Raw genomic sequence first — 14472 nt, forward strand, 5'->3', positions numbered from 1 at the left:
CACACACACACACACACACACACACACACACGCGCGCGCGCGCGCGCGCGCGCACAGACCTTTTGATTACACACAACCGCAAGATCTTGGGAACTTGTGCAGAGATGCGTATATGCACTGTCCATTCTTGAAGACACCCACACATTCAGATCCAGACAGACAGACAGACACACACACACAGAGCTCGCCTCCCACCCCGCCCCACCCCGCCCCAAGGTTATCTGCCTTAAAGTAATCTCAAAAGGCTGACAATTCGAGCAGTGCTCCTTCCTAGCCCTTGGCTTTGTATGATATTCCACACAAATCCCAGTCCTTCCCAGGTCCCACTCGCAAACCTTCCCTCAAGGAGGTTTGAAGCTCCCTGCTTGGGAGTGGAAATCTTGCCATCAGTGAGACAAGCCCTTCATCCCAGGGCTTTTATGTTGGACCCCAGGAAGTGCTACAGTTGGACCTGGAGCCTGGCCTACCCTCCACGTACCCTGAGCTTTCTCTGACAGCCTGAGATCCATGGCTTCCCTGGAGCATTGGAGAGGATCATATGGGAACCAGCTGAGCACGGTGCACCCACACCCGTGTTGCTTTTGCCCCTAGAATCAGACAGATACTGACTCTGCTATTAGCTAGCTGTGAGCTATGAGTGAGAGACTCATCAGCCTCTGTCTACTCGTCTGTAAAATGGACACTGTCACGTCTATCTGAGAAAGTGGTTACCACTAATCCGGCCCTACATTCTCCATCTGTCAAGTGAAAGAAAAAGGAGTGAGGGTTGGTGCTGTTTATCCGCGCAGTCTGTGTGTTTTTATTTGGAAGAAGTTTAAAGTCCTCTGTGTGATGAAAGAGGAAGGGAATCATGAGGGCCAAACTTCTGGCCCTGTAAGCCTGGAGTTCAAAGACGGGCTGACTAAAAACACCCGGCATCCCCACAGCAGGCCTTTCTGTCAGCTTCAGCCATCATCATCAGCAGCAGCAGCTTCCAGAGCTTTGAAAGGCACTCCAGACTGGGTTTGGATTTGCAAAATGGGTGGCTTGGGAAAACCATGGACGAAACACCAAATTATCTCGGGGCGTGGAAGCTTAAGGATGAGGTTAAGGTTTGTTAGAGATTACTACAGCACAGAGAAGCATACAGCATGCCTCCCACCTCGGGGCCTTGGCCTCCATCCCTGAAGACCACATCTGGATTGGTTCTTTGCCTCCATGGTCAGGGCACGAGGACAGTGTAGTTAGCCGGATAAATACCAACACTAGGGCAGACACCCATTTATGTCTCACACCTGGTGTCTCCACTGTGTACCAGATTCTCAGATACCATCCAGGGCTCCTGGGATGCCTCGGACCTGGGATCATCCACAAGAAAACCACCCATTCAGCATTTGGCAAGTATTTAGTGAACAGCTGATAGGTACCAAGTGCCATGATAAGAGTGGGAAGATGGAATTTGGTAAGGCATGGTCACGGTGCTTCAAGAGTTCAGGCAGAGGCCCTAGGAAGACAATGACGATAGTGTGGCACCTTGTGCCCAAGCGATCGGGAGATGAGTAGGGTGTTATGGCTATTTTGGAACTGTGGTCTGCTGGAGCAGATACATGAAGACAAGTCTTGTGAAAACGGGAGGGAGCCACAGCACGTAGAAGCACACTCTGCGCCTTCCACCTCCAGAGTGTCAGCTGTCCAGTTCCGTACTGCTTGGTGGCCAGAAGGCAGCAGGAAATGATATTGATCAGTGACCTCCGCGATGAGGAACTCTGCGTTCACCATTTCCTTCTGCGTTGCACATTAGGGTACAGTGGGTTTACGTCCAGGCTCCTCCTTCCTTGGAAGGCAGCACCTTGCCCAAGTTTGACTTTTTTCAGGTCTCCTTCTCAGAAAAGCCCTCCCCGACTGCCCTGTATAAAATAGATAGTCTCATCCTCCATCATAGATCCTTCCTTCTCTCCTCACACCCTTAACGAGTGTGCAGTGAGTGTTTGATGGGTGGAATGAGTGTTGGGTGAGCCTCAGGTCACTAGATGGTCGTAGATCAATGGTCATTTTCAGTCCAATAAGTTGCTTGTCATTCTACTCACGGACTTGCTAGATTACTAAGAGCCCTGTGGTCTAGGAGCAAGGCTTTTGCCTCTTCACTGAACCCTTTCCCCATTGGCTTCTGCTGTGTTGTCCTGTGAGAAGTGTTTGTGTGTGTCACAGGATGTGCTGGGTACCAAGGAAACAGGGAAGTGGCTGACCTCCCACGGCCACATTCTCCAGGCTGTGGTTGTTAGTCATTGAGGTTTTGTTCAATAAGTTTGAAACCCCAGAGCATAGGGTCTGGGGTGCCCATGAGGCATTCCCACAGATCCTGGAAGAACGTGTTCCAACCTCTCATAGGGACATGATTGCTGCCTCTAGGGGGAGAAAAGCATAAACCACTATACCAGATGTTTTTCTGCTTCATTCCGTCTGTCTATCCATCCACCCATTTGTAGACACTTGCTGTGAGCCAGGACCTGTGTTAGCACCTGGAAACCCCAAAGATGCTCTCGGAATTTGTGGAGAAACCCATAAAAGCGTATAGTTGTGACTGAGTCTGAGACTCTCCCTGATTCAGGGTGGAAGTAGTGGAGCTCTACCAACTAAGTCAGCTCAGAGATTCCCAGGCCAGTGCCTTCCACTCACTTATACAAGCCGGATGTCTGCCGTCGAGATGTGGGTGTTTTAAGTATGTCAGACAGGTGCGGTAGAGGAGCCTGACACTCCAGATATTCCGGAGCTTGTCCCAGATGACAGCTACATTGCTCCCTAGAATGACTTCTTTTCTCCCTAGACTGGAGAGAGTTCTGAAAACCGGGACTCAGTGTGAAGCAGTAATTTCCTACCGAGACCAGCAGCCCTTGAGTTAGACCTTAGACTCAAAGAGACAATTCTTCCATGTAATCCGGAGCTCCCTGTTGCCTTGAGCAACACAGCCTCTTCTGCCTGGGTCTCTTCATCTGTGCCATGGGTACCCCAGTGCAGTGTCCACCTAGCGTGATGATGGTGGCAGTTGCCAATAACTCAGCTTCTAGCCCAGTGTCTAACTCAGTGCTTGACAGAATCGTCATTTCCTTTCCTTCTCTTGATAGTGATGGAAAAATGAGGTTTGATTTTTCTGGAAAGGAAGGGGGTGTCAGGTTAAAAAAAAAAATCTTTTGTCTTCAAGGCAGTTTAATAGCTCTACAGAGGGAAGCTGGTTTACATCATGTGGCCTTCTGCCAAGCCCATGAACCCGGGTCAGATAGGGAGCCCAGGAGGAGACTGGAGAGCGAGAAAGTGTCTCACTCTGGGTGTGGGTGACCTGTGCTGCCTCTCAGAAAGCTTCCTTTCCACTGTCAACCCACCTGTCCCAAGAGCAGTGGCAGCAGGGGAGAAGACTGGGCGGGCCTGTTTCTCCAGCATGCAAATCACAGCATGAAACACAAATGACTTAGCAAGAATTAGGGAGCCTTGGAGTGTGGCTCACACACCAGGCTCATCCCCAGGTAGACAGCACCAGGCTGGAACTCAGTATAAAGAGATCTAATTGGAAGTCCCATTCCATAGAACCCCAGATTTGAAGCTAGGGCCAGGGAGGAAGTTCCATTTATGGATGCAGCATGGATGCCAGGGTCCTATGTGCCTTCCTCTGAGAAGGGGAGGCAGATGCGCACCTTTGAGTGTAATCCTCCTCACACCCCACCCGGCAGGTCTGTGTTAGCAGCTGGAAGCACAGCCTCAGCATCAGCAAAGCAAACTGTCGGGACACAGGAGCCTTATTACCGTAGTGCTAAAAATTTCTACTGCTAAAAATGTGTGTGTCCTTCCAGTTTTAAAACTGAACACATCTTGGGGGCTGGAGAGATGGCTCAGTGGTTAAAAGCACTGCCTGCGCTTCCAGAGGACCCGGGTTCAATTTCCAACAACCACATTGGCACTTCACTAATACTAATATCTGTAACTCCAGCTCCAGGAATTCTGACACCTTCACGCAGATACACATGCAGGCAAAAACACCTATACACATAAGCTAAAAATAAGTAAATTTTTGAGAGTGAGCATATCTAAGGCTATCTATGAGAACAAAGAACTTCAGCAAAGTAGAATGACTTAGCAGGGGCCCTCATGTGCAGTCAAGTAGTGAGTGAGTTCTCAGCCCAGAGCCGGTCACAGAGAGCAACAGACACAGGCAGGACAGGATTTTGGGAGCGGCCCGCATGTGGTCATGGTAACTCACTCTGAGGACTTAGCTGAAGCTCTTGCAGGCCCTCTCTGATACAGGGAAAGTCTGTTTTGGTTTTAATGTCCTCTTCTTGAGTGGCCTGAACCAGTACCAGGAACTGGGAATGAGTGGAGCCTCCAGAGTTGCTGCCCGGAGTTCCAGATTATATGTAGAGAACCTTTTGAGATCCGAACCACAGTCTTAAGTTAGCTCTTGTGAACTGGACTGGGCACCAGAAGATCCCACCCATTTGGTGGTGGCATCGGTAGGTGGTTGGATCCTACTGTCAGCCACAAAGCCTATTGCCATTGCCTAACTAACTTCGAATCAAACACATCCATTAAGTGGAAGATCATTGCACAAGGTCTTCCTTTAGTAATTTATTTGTTTTGGAAAGCCCGTCACAGTCACTGAATAACTCTTATGTCAAGGCGAAGGGCAGTCTCCATCGTAAACATCAGGGTCATTCCTGACTGTGAGGTTGTTGCTCCACGGTGTTCTAATCCCTGATCGATAAGGAGGCACAAGTCGCCTCTACTGGCTGTCATTCCCAGTCCGTGTGAGGAATTCTTTTCCCATGGCCCGTACTCTGTTCTCATTCACAAGCACTCCCTTCCTCTCTTCCTGGAGCTATTCTGATGCCTGTCTCCTCCCCAGTTCCGCTCCTGTAGGAGATTTTTTCTCTTCTGGAGCCCCAGCCTGAAGCCTCTGAGTCAGTGGCAGGGGAGATGTAGCCTTGTCCGGTGGGGAGTCCGCCCTTCCTCTACCCCACCCTGGCTTCCAAGACCTGTGACCTAAGTCTGCAGGCAGCGAGCAAGGGAAGGGTGGGATTCTGCGTGAGTGCTCTCTGAGACCTATGGCTTTTCAGTGAAGGAAACAGAAAACCCTTAGAGGTGCTTAAAGAAAAGCGATTAAAGATTAAAATCTAGTACTAATCGGGTTGTGTGTGCTGTGCTACATCCTCTATCTCTGCGGCCCACCCGTCCATACCATGGCCTCTGAGACACCGGTTATTACTCTCCTTCACCTGAAAGGAAGCTGAGGCACGAGGGCGTTCTGATTAAAACCTGTGCTCTTTCTGTTGTCCATCCATCCGTCTGTCTGTCCACTGCCAAGAGTAGCTGGAGGAAGGCAAGCCTGAGTGGGCACTTAGAATGTCAACTTGTTTGGGCTCATAGTGAGGCCAGCATGATTTCCATCCCTGCTCCTATAGTGAGACACTATGTAATTCAAGCAGGTCTCAAAGTCGCTACCTGCTCACCTGTGCTTCCTGTTTGGCGTATAGACACCATGCGAGGCTTAAAGGCAAGATCTTTTGGTTCATGATTCATCAGAGTATTGCACAATGAAGGAGGGAGAGGTCAATGACCTGATGCCTTAGAATTACCGTGATTATTTACCCTGCCTATGGTAACCCATTGTTGCCTATACTCCTTCCAAAGCATCTAGATTTTCACCCTTGGTACCTTGCTTAGAGCCAATTTTCAAATTTCCAATGCCTTCCCCCCACCACCACCACCACCAATAGGTAGATATTCTCTAAAATAAGTAATTCCAACTAATGGGTCTTTTCTCCTGAAGGATTCAACACCTTTAATAATGTTATAAGCATTGTGACAAAATTACAGACTTAGTATAGAACATTCACCAGTCTGTCTTGTCCGACCCTTAGTATTCCGTGGAATATAGTTTGAGAGAAATTGGTCTGCCCAACAAAGGGCATATTTCCTGGCTTGGTGCCCAAGGCCCTCTGCAACCTTATTTCTCCCTATACCTCATCCACTCTCTTCTCCAGCTAGGCTGGACTGTTGGAAGTACCGCACTCAGCAGCCTCCCAATTCTCCCTTGCTTTCCGTCAAAATAGTCTTCCATCTCGATGGTTCAAGTTCATCACCCTTTGCACTTGGCAATGACACTAGCTGCCTTCCACCTTCTTTCGTGGTGTCTCAGAGACACATTAGTACACTTACTGAACCCATCACTGTGTACGGAGTGGAGTTAACGTTTCAGCTCTTTGTCCTTAGCACCTACCAGTGTATGGTTCCGTCCTGCGGGGTGTTTTCCTTGAGAACGAACGTTCCAGTTTTATTCTCCGGGTGTTCTAGAATGTGCATCGTGTCCTAATTAAATGTATACATTCATTGTTCTTATTAATGAAGATTCTAGATCTCTATTGAAAGTGGCCTTTATGTCCCTTCACAAAGGAAGTTTGGGATGCACTAATTTGTATTCATTGTCTTCACCTTTGGGATGGTGATTTTGCTGCTGCTTCTAGGTTTTAACTGATTATTGCTGATAAATGAGAAACCCATTGATTTTCCTTAGATTTGCTTAGCAGCCAACAGCAGTATCCCCTCTTATTAGTTTTCCACTCAGTGTGTTTAGGTTTTCTAACATCAGAGTCACTGTGTCATGGTGATGGTAGGGCCACCTGTTTCCTATGGGTGGCTTTGTATTTTCCGAGTAAGTGAGAATTCTGTCCTAGACAAGGCTCCTGCACAGCCCAAGTGCCTCTGGGATCTTCCATTCTCCCTCTGTCCCCTAGGCCTGGCCTCCTGGCCCTTGGCATGCTCCTTCCTGGCCACCAAAAGGAAAGTGCCCCGTTGTCTCTGGAAGGGAGGTCTGGCCTTTGCCCCTGCCTCAGGTCTGTCATGTGGCTAGCAGCCCCTCCCTCTGCTCTTCCCTTCTCTTGGCCTCTCCCCTGCTTTGATTTGTAGTCGGAAGTTCCCCCTTGTTCCTCTTGCTTCTTCCCCCTCATTTCCCAAGTTCCCACAGGAACCTAGGAAGTAGGTTGTGCCCAGAGGTTAAAGCGGAAACTCCAGCAAGATAATTCCTGAGGGGACAATACCCAGTTGACGTCATTTCAACTTTCCTTGGGCCGGAGGTAGTATTTGGGGTGGTTTTTTTTTCTTCCTCTTTTCTTGTCTTTTTCTTACATTTTTCTTCAGGTTACTCTTCCACCCACCCAGCACAGTATCTGTCAACGTCCCCTTGAAAGTTCTCTGGCATTGTCTGGCTGGTTTATGTTTCCTCATTTGCTGATTCAGAATCCAGGTTCCTACTGGTGACTTGGAAACTTCTCTTGGATGGAGCTGCTTTCTTTCAAAGCAGAAACATCCCCTTGCCGGGCCTGTCAAAGCAACTCACTCAAAGCTTCATGGGTGTTCCATCGCTGTGGCAGGGGATTGCTGGTCTCCCTAGAGACTATGCAGCTGTAATCCCCAAGAAAACTCCCAGATGTGTTGTTAGTAAATCGTTATCAGTCCTGCAACAAAGCCTTGGTTACTGTTCTCTAAGTCGCGTAGATCCAGAGGATCAGAGGAAAGTCACGTTTATTAAATGCTGTGTGCGTAGCAGTACGAAAAAAAACCATTCATTTGTACTATCTTACTCAGGTCTCTTTAGCTGATCCCTCTAAATAAACTCAGCATTTTTCAAGCTGTAAATATAAAGATCAGTGACTGGCATCATGTCAAAATTAAATACTCTATCAGCAGCGTGTCACACCAAATCTAGCTGGCTCCATTTAGCATAAACGTAGGGCATGCTGGTCTGGTGTTCTAGTGCCTATGAATGAGAAGTCATTGAGCATCTCTTTTATCTCTTTCCCTCAGCTCTACCTTCAGGCCCGCTTCACCTGGCGAGGGGCCCGCCTGCTGCGGCCCCTCCTGCAGTTCACTTTGCTCATGATGGCCTTCTACACGGGATTGTCACGTGTATCTGACCACAAACATCATCCCAGCGACGTCCTGGCAGGATTTGCCCAAGGAGCTCTGGTGGCCTGCTGCATAGTAAGTAGCCCTTTGTCCTTCGCGTGCAAACAGAAGCCCCAAACGGGTGCTTGTTAAATGTTTCCAGCTCAGTGATTAAAACTGTGGAGACTTCATTCCTATTCCCTTCCTAGTGTCCCAAGAGCGGCTGGCTCCAGCACCCCATCGGTAGGTGAGACTCGATTGATAGGGTCTGTGAATCCTCTTCTCCGTGAGCACCAAGTTTGGACTTGGAGAATGCTTTGATTCGAAGACAGCTTAGATATTGTCCAGGCGACCCAGTATCCAACCACAGTAAACTGAAGTTGCCCTAGCACACACGTGAAGAACGGACAGACTGGCAGTCTCCTGACACAGCCTATTCATACACAGCTTTGGTGGACGCTAGTTAGTCCGTGGCTCTTCTCGGCTTCTTGGGAAATCCCTACACCTTACTATGAATGATCTCCAGGGTCCTTGGTCTGTGTTGACTAGGGAACCAGAGGTTTGCTGAAGGAGAAACCCTCCCTTGGCCAAGGACCTTGCATATCATCAGAACGTCATCCAGACTGAACTTGGGGTGGGTCGCATATTGGTTCCCCTAATACAGATGGATTCCTTTTTTTTTTTTTTCCCATGTTTCATCCTGATTCTCTGTGAAGGTGGGATAGAGTTTTCCCCCTCCCTGAGCCTCCATCTCCCTGCCCCTCCTGCCTCTTTCCTGCATCCCAGATGCTGAGGGTGCACAGACTTTGGTTTCTGGGGCCCTTCTTAGAGGTGCTCACCCTGGTCCCATGGGATCCTAGTCCTGAGTTCTTCAGTAGGACTGCAATAGGGATGTGGATGTGGCCTCAGCAGGTCGGCAAAGGCCACGCACAGTGTGGTCAGCCCACGGTGCCAGTGTTAGGGTGCTCAAAGTAGACACAATGGACATGATGACCCACCTGCCAGCTTAGATGTCAGGGGCCCGGCTAGGAGACTTGTGTCTTGATGGCTGTCTTTAGTGTGTGCGCTCTCTCTGTCTCTCTGCATGACTGCGTGTGTGTGTGTGTGTGTGTGTGTGTGTGTGTGTGTGTGTGTGTGTATCTTTCTCTCCAGAAGAGAGAGCAAATTAGGGGAGCCAATTGTTACCCGGAGCAGCTGTCACCCTCTAGCTTGTCTTCTGGTGCCTGGCCCTTTAATATGTGATGACAGTGGGGGATGGGTAACTCTTTGCTGCCTGCACCCTCCTGAGCTTTGCTCTCAGCAGGAGGGCAGGCCAGGGAGCCTGCTGCACTGCTTCTTTCTGCCTGGGCCTGCTGCCCTAATTGGAGTCTCCCTTACCCCAATTTAAAAAAAAATAAAAGGTGTGGGGATCATTCCTAACCTTCCTCTCGTCTATACTGCAACTCTGGAGTGCAGACCATGAACAATTAGACAAAACTCGGGAGAAGGAGGGCTTGTTTTCCAGAAGGAAACCTGGGAGTTTGACTTTTATCCTGTTTGGCTCTGAGTGACTGTAATGTGGGCTGAGAGTTTGCACCCGGGGTTTGTAAAACCACCTCCTGTTGGTTGGCACCTCTCTGAATACTTTGCCCTGTGACTTCCTTGAGGCCCATGTGGCCACTGCACTGATGGGGCAACTCAGACTTGGCCAAGTGACTTAGGTCACTCAAGGCCAAAGAGCTGCTCCAAGAATGACTCAAAGCCATGCCCTCTGTGCTCAGCAGTGGGGGAGGGAACGCCAGACACTGGGCCAGCCAGAGCTACCCTGTGCAGAAATCGTGGAGACAGCTGTCTAAAGAGGGTCATCTAAGTGTGTGGTAGGGACCTTCCCAAGCCTTGGGCTGATCTGGTTAGCCTTTTGGGTCTGGAAGTTTCTTTTCACCTAGATAGATTGAGAAGACGTGACACATCTTCTGCGCCTTTTGCCCTTTTACCTGTCTGCCTGGTGTGGCAGGGACTAGGCTTCGTTGATCATTTTTCTTTCCATGCCTAACTCCACCTGGCACGTAGCCAGGACCTCCTGGTCCCACTGGCTTGGAAGCACAACACCGAGAGATTTGATTTGCCTAAGTCATCTGACAGGCCAGGGCAGAGAAGTCTCTGGAATATGTGGCTGGTTGCTCAGTGGAAGAGTTTGGGAAAACTCAGCAGGGAAAAAAGAAGCCAGTGTGTCCTTTCCCACAGAGAGCTGGGTGATAGTGTGGCCCTGGTTTGGATTACAAGGAAAGACAGACACAAAACTCCCCAGCTGCTGCACTGAGTCAGAGATGCTGGCCCTCTAGGTATCTATCTAGCCTGAGGCCCGCTAGCGTATGGAGAACATTTGTTTGCCTTTGTAGGGTCTAAGCTCCATCAGCTCCCATGTGCAAGTCAGCCCTAGTGTGGTAGGCCGCAGTCTCTGACCTCCACTCTGCTTACACCATGTGACGGAAGTGTCCCTTAAGAAAACAAGTGTTATTCTCACTTGTAGACAGGATAGACCGTAGCAAGCTTTCTTCTCGGGCTATTTTTGGATCACTAGACCCCAAAAAAAATGACACAAAGACTTATTAATTGTAAAAGCTTGGCCTTTAGTTTAGGCTTGTTTTCAACCAGTTCTTATAACTTCATTAACCCATACTTTTAGATCTGCGTCCTGGCACATGGCTCTCTTTGCCTTTCCTTAGTGTGGACGCCCAACTTGCCCTGAGTCTGCTGGTGTCTCTCCAACTCTCTTCTTCCCAGAGTTCTATCTCCCTCGTCCAGAAGTCCTGCCTAACGATTGGCCATTCAACTCTTTATTAAACCAGCCAGAAGGGGCCTTGGCATAGACACATCTTCACAGTGTTACAAATATTCCACAGCAGTGTATCTGTGATATTTGTTGTTGTTGTTGTTAAGACAGGATCCCACTATGTAATCCTGGTTGGCCTGGAACTCATTATGTAGACCAGGCTGGCCTCAAACTCATGGAGATCTGCCTGCCCCTGTCTCCTGAGTGCTGAGCATAAAGGTGTGTCCCACCATGGATCCAACTTTCTTGACCTACTGAGACATCTCCCAGAGTCAGAAGGTTCCAGCACTGCACAAACCACAGAGTGCCATGCTGCTTAGCATCTATTTCCTCCTCTGCCGGAAAACCTCTCCTGCCCAGCCTCAGAGGCCCCTTGGTGTCTGGGCAGAGGTGTGGGTTTGCTGATGCTTGTGGCGAGCTCACTGTTTGTGGCAACTATTTTTCATTTAAAATGAGAACACAGGAGTCCAGAAAGATTAAGGTGCACAGAAAAAAATGTAGAGAAACCAGAGCTGACACACTTCCACAGTCTGACGCAAAAGCCAGCTCTCAAAGACCTCCCTCGCCACCCCCCCACTCCCTCACCTGCTGGCAAGCCACACTTCTTGAGCTCTCACCCTTGATAGCTGCCCACTCCTTTTGATAGAGCACAGTCCACTTCCACTTCATCTTTGGTAGAACTTCTTGTATGAGCCCTCCACAGCTGCTGTTACAAGTAAGCCCAATCTCAATCCAGCTGTTACAACAGCACAGATGTTTTCTTAAGCCCCCAAGAACCACAGGAACCAAAAATGAGTCTTGCTGAGCTATAATCAAGGTGTGGAAAGGCTGTGTTTCATGGGAAGGCCGAAGGGAGAGTCAGTTTTCCTTGCCTTTTTTAGCTACCTGTGTTCCTTGATGTATGGTCACTTTCCCTGCCTGCCTGTCCTCAGGGATGCTGGTACATCGATAGCCCAGGGTCAGGTATCCATTTCCACGGCCTTACCTTAATCTCATCTGCTCAGTCTTCTTAGGCAGATGTGAGGTAGCATCATTACAGGTCTGGAGAGTGGGTTCCGGATATCTCTGAGGAACCAGTATTCAGCTCTCCACACCTTCCCCAATCCCTGCCCAACTTTCGTTTAGTGTTCTCTTGGCCCCTAGTGCTTTGCTCTGCCATGACTTTGGCCTCTTCTGTCAATTACCTGCTCATATATCTGTCTCCTCAACTAGATTGTGTTTTAATAGCAGAATCCATGGCTTAATCGTGTGGTTATTCTGGGTGCCTGTTGTGGTAGCTGACATATATCAGTTGTTTTATCAGCATTGCAGAAATCATGATTGATGAATGAGCTATGGCCTTAGATAAGATTTCCCCTCTGATACTAGTTTCTTTATCTGTGAATTAAACTTTGAGGTCTTAGCCAGACGGTTGTGGCACAGGCCTTTAATTCCAGCACTTGAGAAACAGAGGCAGGTGGGTCTCCGTGAGCTTGAGGCCAGCCTGGTCTACAACATGAATTCCAGGACAGCCAGAACTGTTACACAGAGAAACCCTGTCTTGAAAAACCAACCAACCAAACAAACAAACAAACTAAAACTTTGAGGCCGGTAGCTCTCCTTCTTTTATTCAGTGGAACAGTGTCTATGTAACTAAGCTGAGCCTGCTCTTTCAGGTGGAGAAATCTCCTCCATGACCATGCCTTAAATTTGGTGATCACCCTTAAGCTTCCCAGTGGTTTAGCATGTTGGCCTAGTCATGGTTCAGTCTCTTCAGAGCCTTGGGCAACGGTCTGGCAGTTCAAGTCTTTGAAGGCCAGTTTTGTCACAGCAAGCAGACTTATCTAGACAAACACGATGTGCCCACGGAGAGTGGGTTTAGTTTGCTCGCCAACTGGATGCTTTCCAGAAAGAGACAACTATGGAACCTGATGAGACTGAGCCTTCACAGTGCCTGGGACTCGGTGCAGATACTGGAATTCAGTCAGAAAGGACAGCACACCAAGGCACACCTTCGCCAGATGGGGACAGAGGAACAAGGCAGAAGGCCACAAAAGAGGAGACATTCCTTGACAAACAGACATATATTATCTTTCATTTCACTTGGCTAGCCGTACAGGTGCACAGAACAGATGGACAAACAGAGCCAAAGGCTGCTCCACTGATCCCCCTGCTCTTCCTACCTGCACGCCTCTGCAGCTCCCCCTACCAAAGATTTAAATACCTGGGTTCAACCAGGCAGTGGGACAGAGGGGCGGACATCAATTCATTTCCTGTCTAGTGACAACTTGCATATCTGGTCACCTCCTTACTGACCCTCTAACAGATGGTAAATTAGGGGCGCACTGGGAGAGGGGTCAGAAGAGGGCAAGCCTCCACGGCTGTGGGTTCAGTAGAGGAAGCAGCTGCTCCCAAGTTTAATAAACACACAGCGGTCTTTCCTGGTTTTCTCTTCCTGGGGGTGTGGCCCCCACCAGCAGTTGCTCTTTTGTGCCTGCTATCTTCCTCCAGGATGCTGGGAAGGGCGAGGGCATTCTTTGTCTTTGCCCCAGAGCAGTGACCTTGGGAAGAGCCTGGGCAAGAAAGCTCGTGTGAAGAAGAGTTCATTCAGCCTTGGTAGCCTTGTGAGAGGAAGCTCCGTGCAGAGAACCCAGCACACGCCCAAGTCCACACAACATCAGAATTCATCCCAGGTCCCTTGTTTTGTTTCAGGGGCTCACACAGAGCACCAAGCATGCTTTCTACCCCGGGAATTTGTAAGTCTTCCTCCTCTAGTAGGAGATGCTCACCTGTTCCCCTGGATGTAGTCCAGTGCTGCCTGGGTCCAGAGGAGCGGAAGAAATGATGCCCGCCTCCTCTCCGCTGATGTCTCACACTCTGCGAAAGTCTGACCGTGGTACCCAAAGTTCACCTTGCTCCCTAGTCCTCCACTGTCAGGTAGGCAGGAATGTGGATGTGGCTGAGAAAGGAAGCCAGAGCATAACTCATTTGGAGCCTTCGGGAGATGATCAGAGTATCTTTATGGCACTCGACAGTTTCCAAAGTACATCAAGAATCTCTTGTCTTTGTCCCTTTGCGGAGAGGCATGAAGTAGGAGCCCAGAGCTGTGTCTTGCCACTTGCTAGTTGGCCTGTTGGCAGGTCATGTCTAACATTTTCTATTGGGCATTTACTGTATGGCACGGCAGGGAAGGATGCAAACCGTATGCAGAGGGAATATGGTGTGGCTAAGGCAAGGAGCTGAATGAGACAGCACAGTGTGGCTTCTGACCCTGGAGTTGCACACCCAGGGAAATTATGGGATGGTGGGTTTGCCCATCTTGGTGTTCCTCACTCCTGCTTCCTTTTGTTTCAGAATCAGGGACCGTTCTTCTAGACAGGGAAGACTGGCCCCTGCCTTTGTCAGGTCTCTGTCACCCAGTGGTGGCTTGTTCCTGGGCCCCAGCTCTGGTTAGATCCAGCATCCACTGTTCATCAGTAGCCTTCTGGGCTGGCCCTTACAGACTCTGGCTTCATGATAACCTGAGGACTCTTCCTAGATTTCTCAGCAAAGCAGAGCCTTGTTTTCCTTCAGAAGGGTCCCGGTTCTCTACACCTTCTTCATTCCTTTCATAGGATGAATTTCCTTCATGGTCTTGGTCCATAATCACAGTAACATGAGAAGGGTTTGAACAGTCCATCACAGCCACCAAGTGTTTTCTCCTTTCTTATTCCATTCAAGGCTTATAGGGATTCTGGGAAGGCAGTTTAGTTTTTTTGTTTGTTTGTTTGTTT

At 49.2% G+C, this 14472-nt stretch overlaps 1 protein-coding gene across 1 annotated transcript in view; it reads left to right on the forward strand.

Annotated features, from left to right (window-relative positions):
• The window catches only part of Plpp3 (phospholipid phosphatase 3), a 79247-nt gene that overhangs the window by 55731 nt on the left and 9044 nt on the right, over positions 1-14472 (forward strand). Inside the window, exon 5 of the mRNA XM_005353498.2 lies at positions 7828-8004. Coding sequence (XP_005353555.1) covers positions 7828-8004 — 177 coding nt within the window. The remainder of the gene's footprint in view (positions 1-7827; positions 8005-14472) is intronic.

The sequence above is a fragment of the Microtus ochrogaster genome, chromosome 10 (assembly GCF_000317375.1).
Source record: "Microtus ochrogaster isolate Prairie Vole_2 chromosome 10, MicOch1.0, whole genome shotgun sequence".
Taxonomy (NCBI): Eukaryota; Metazoa; Chordata; class Mammalia; order Rodentia; family Cricetidae; genus Microtus; species Microtus ochrogaster.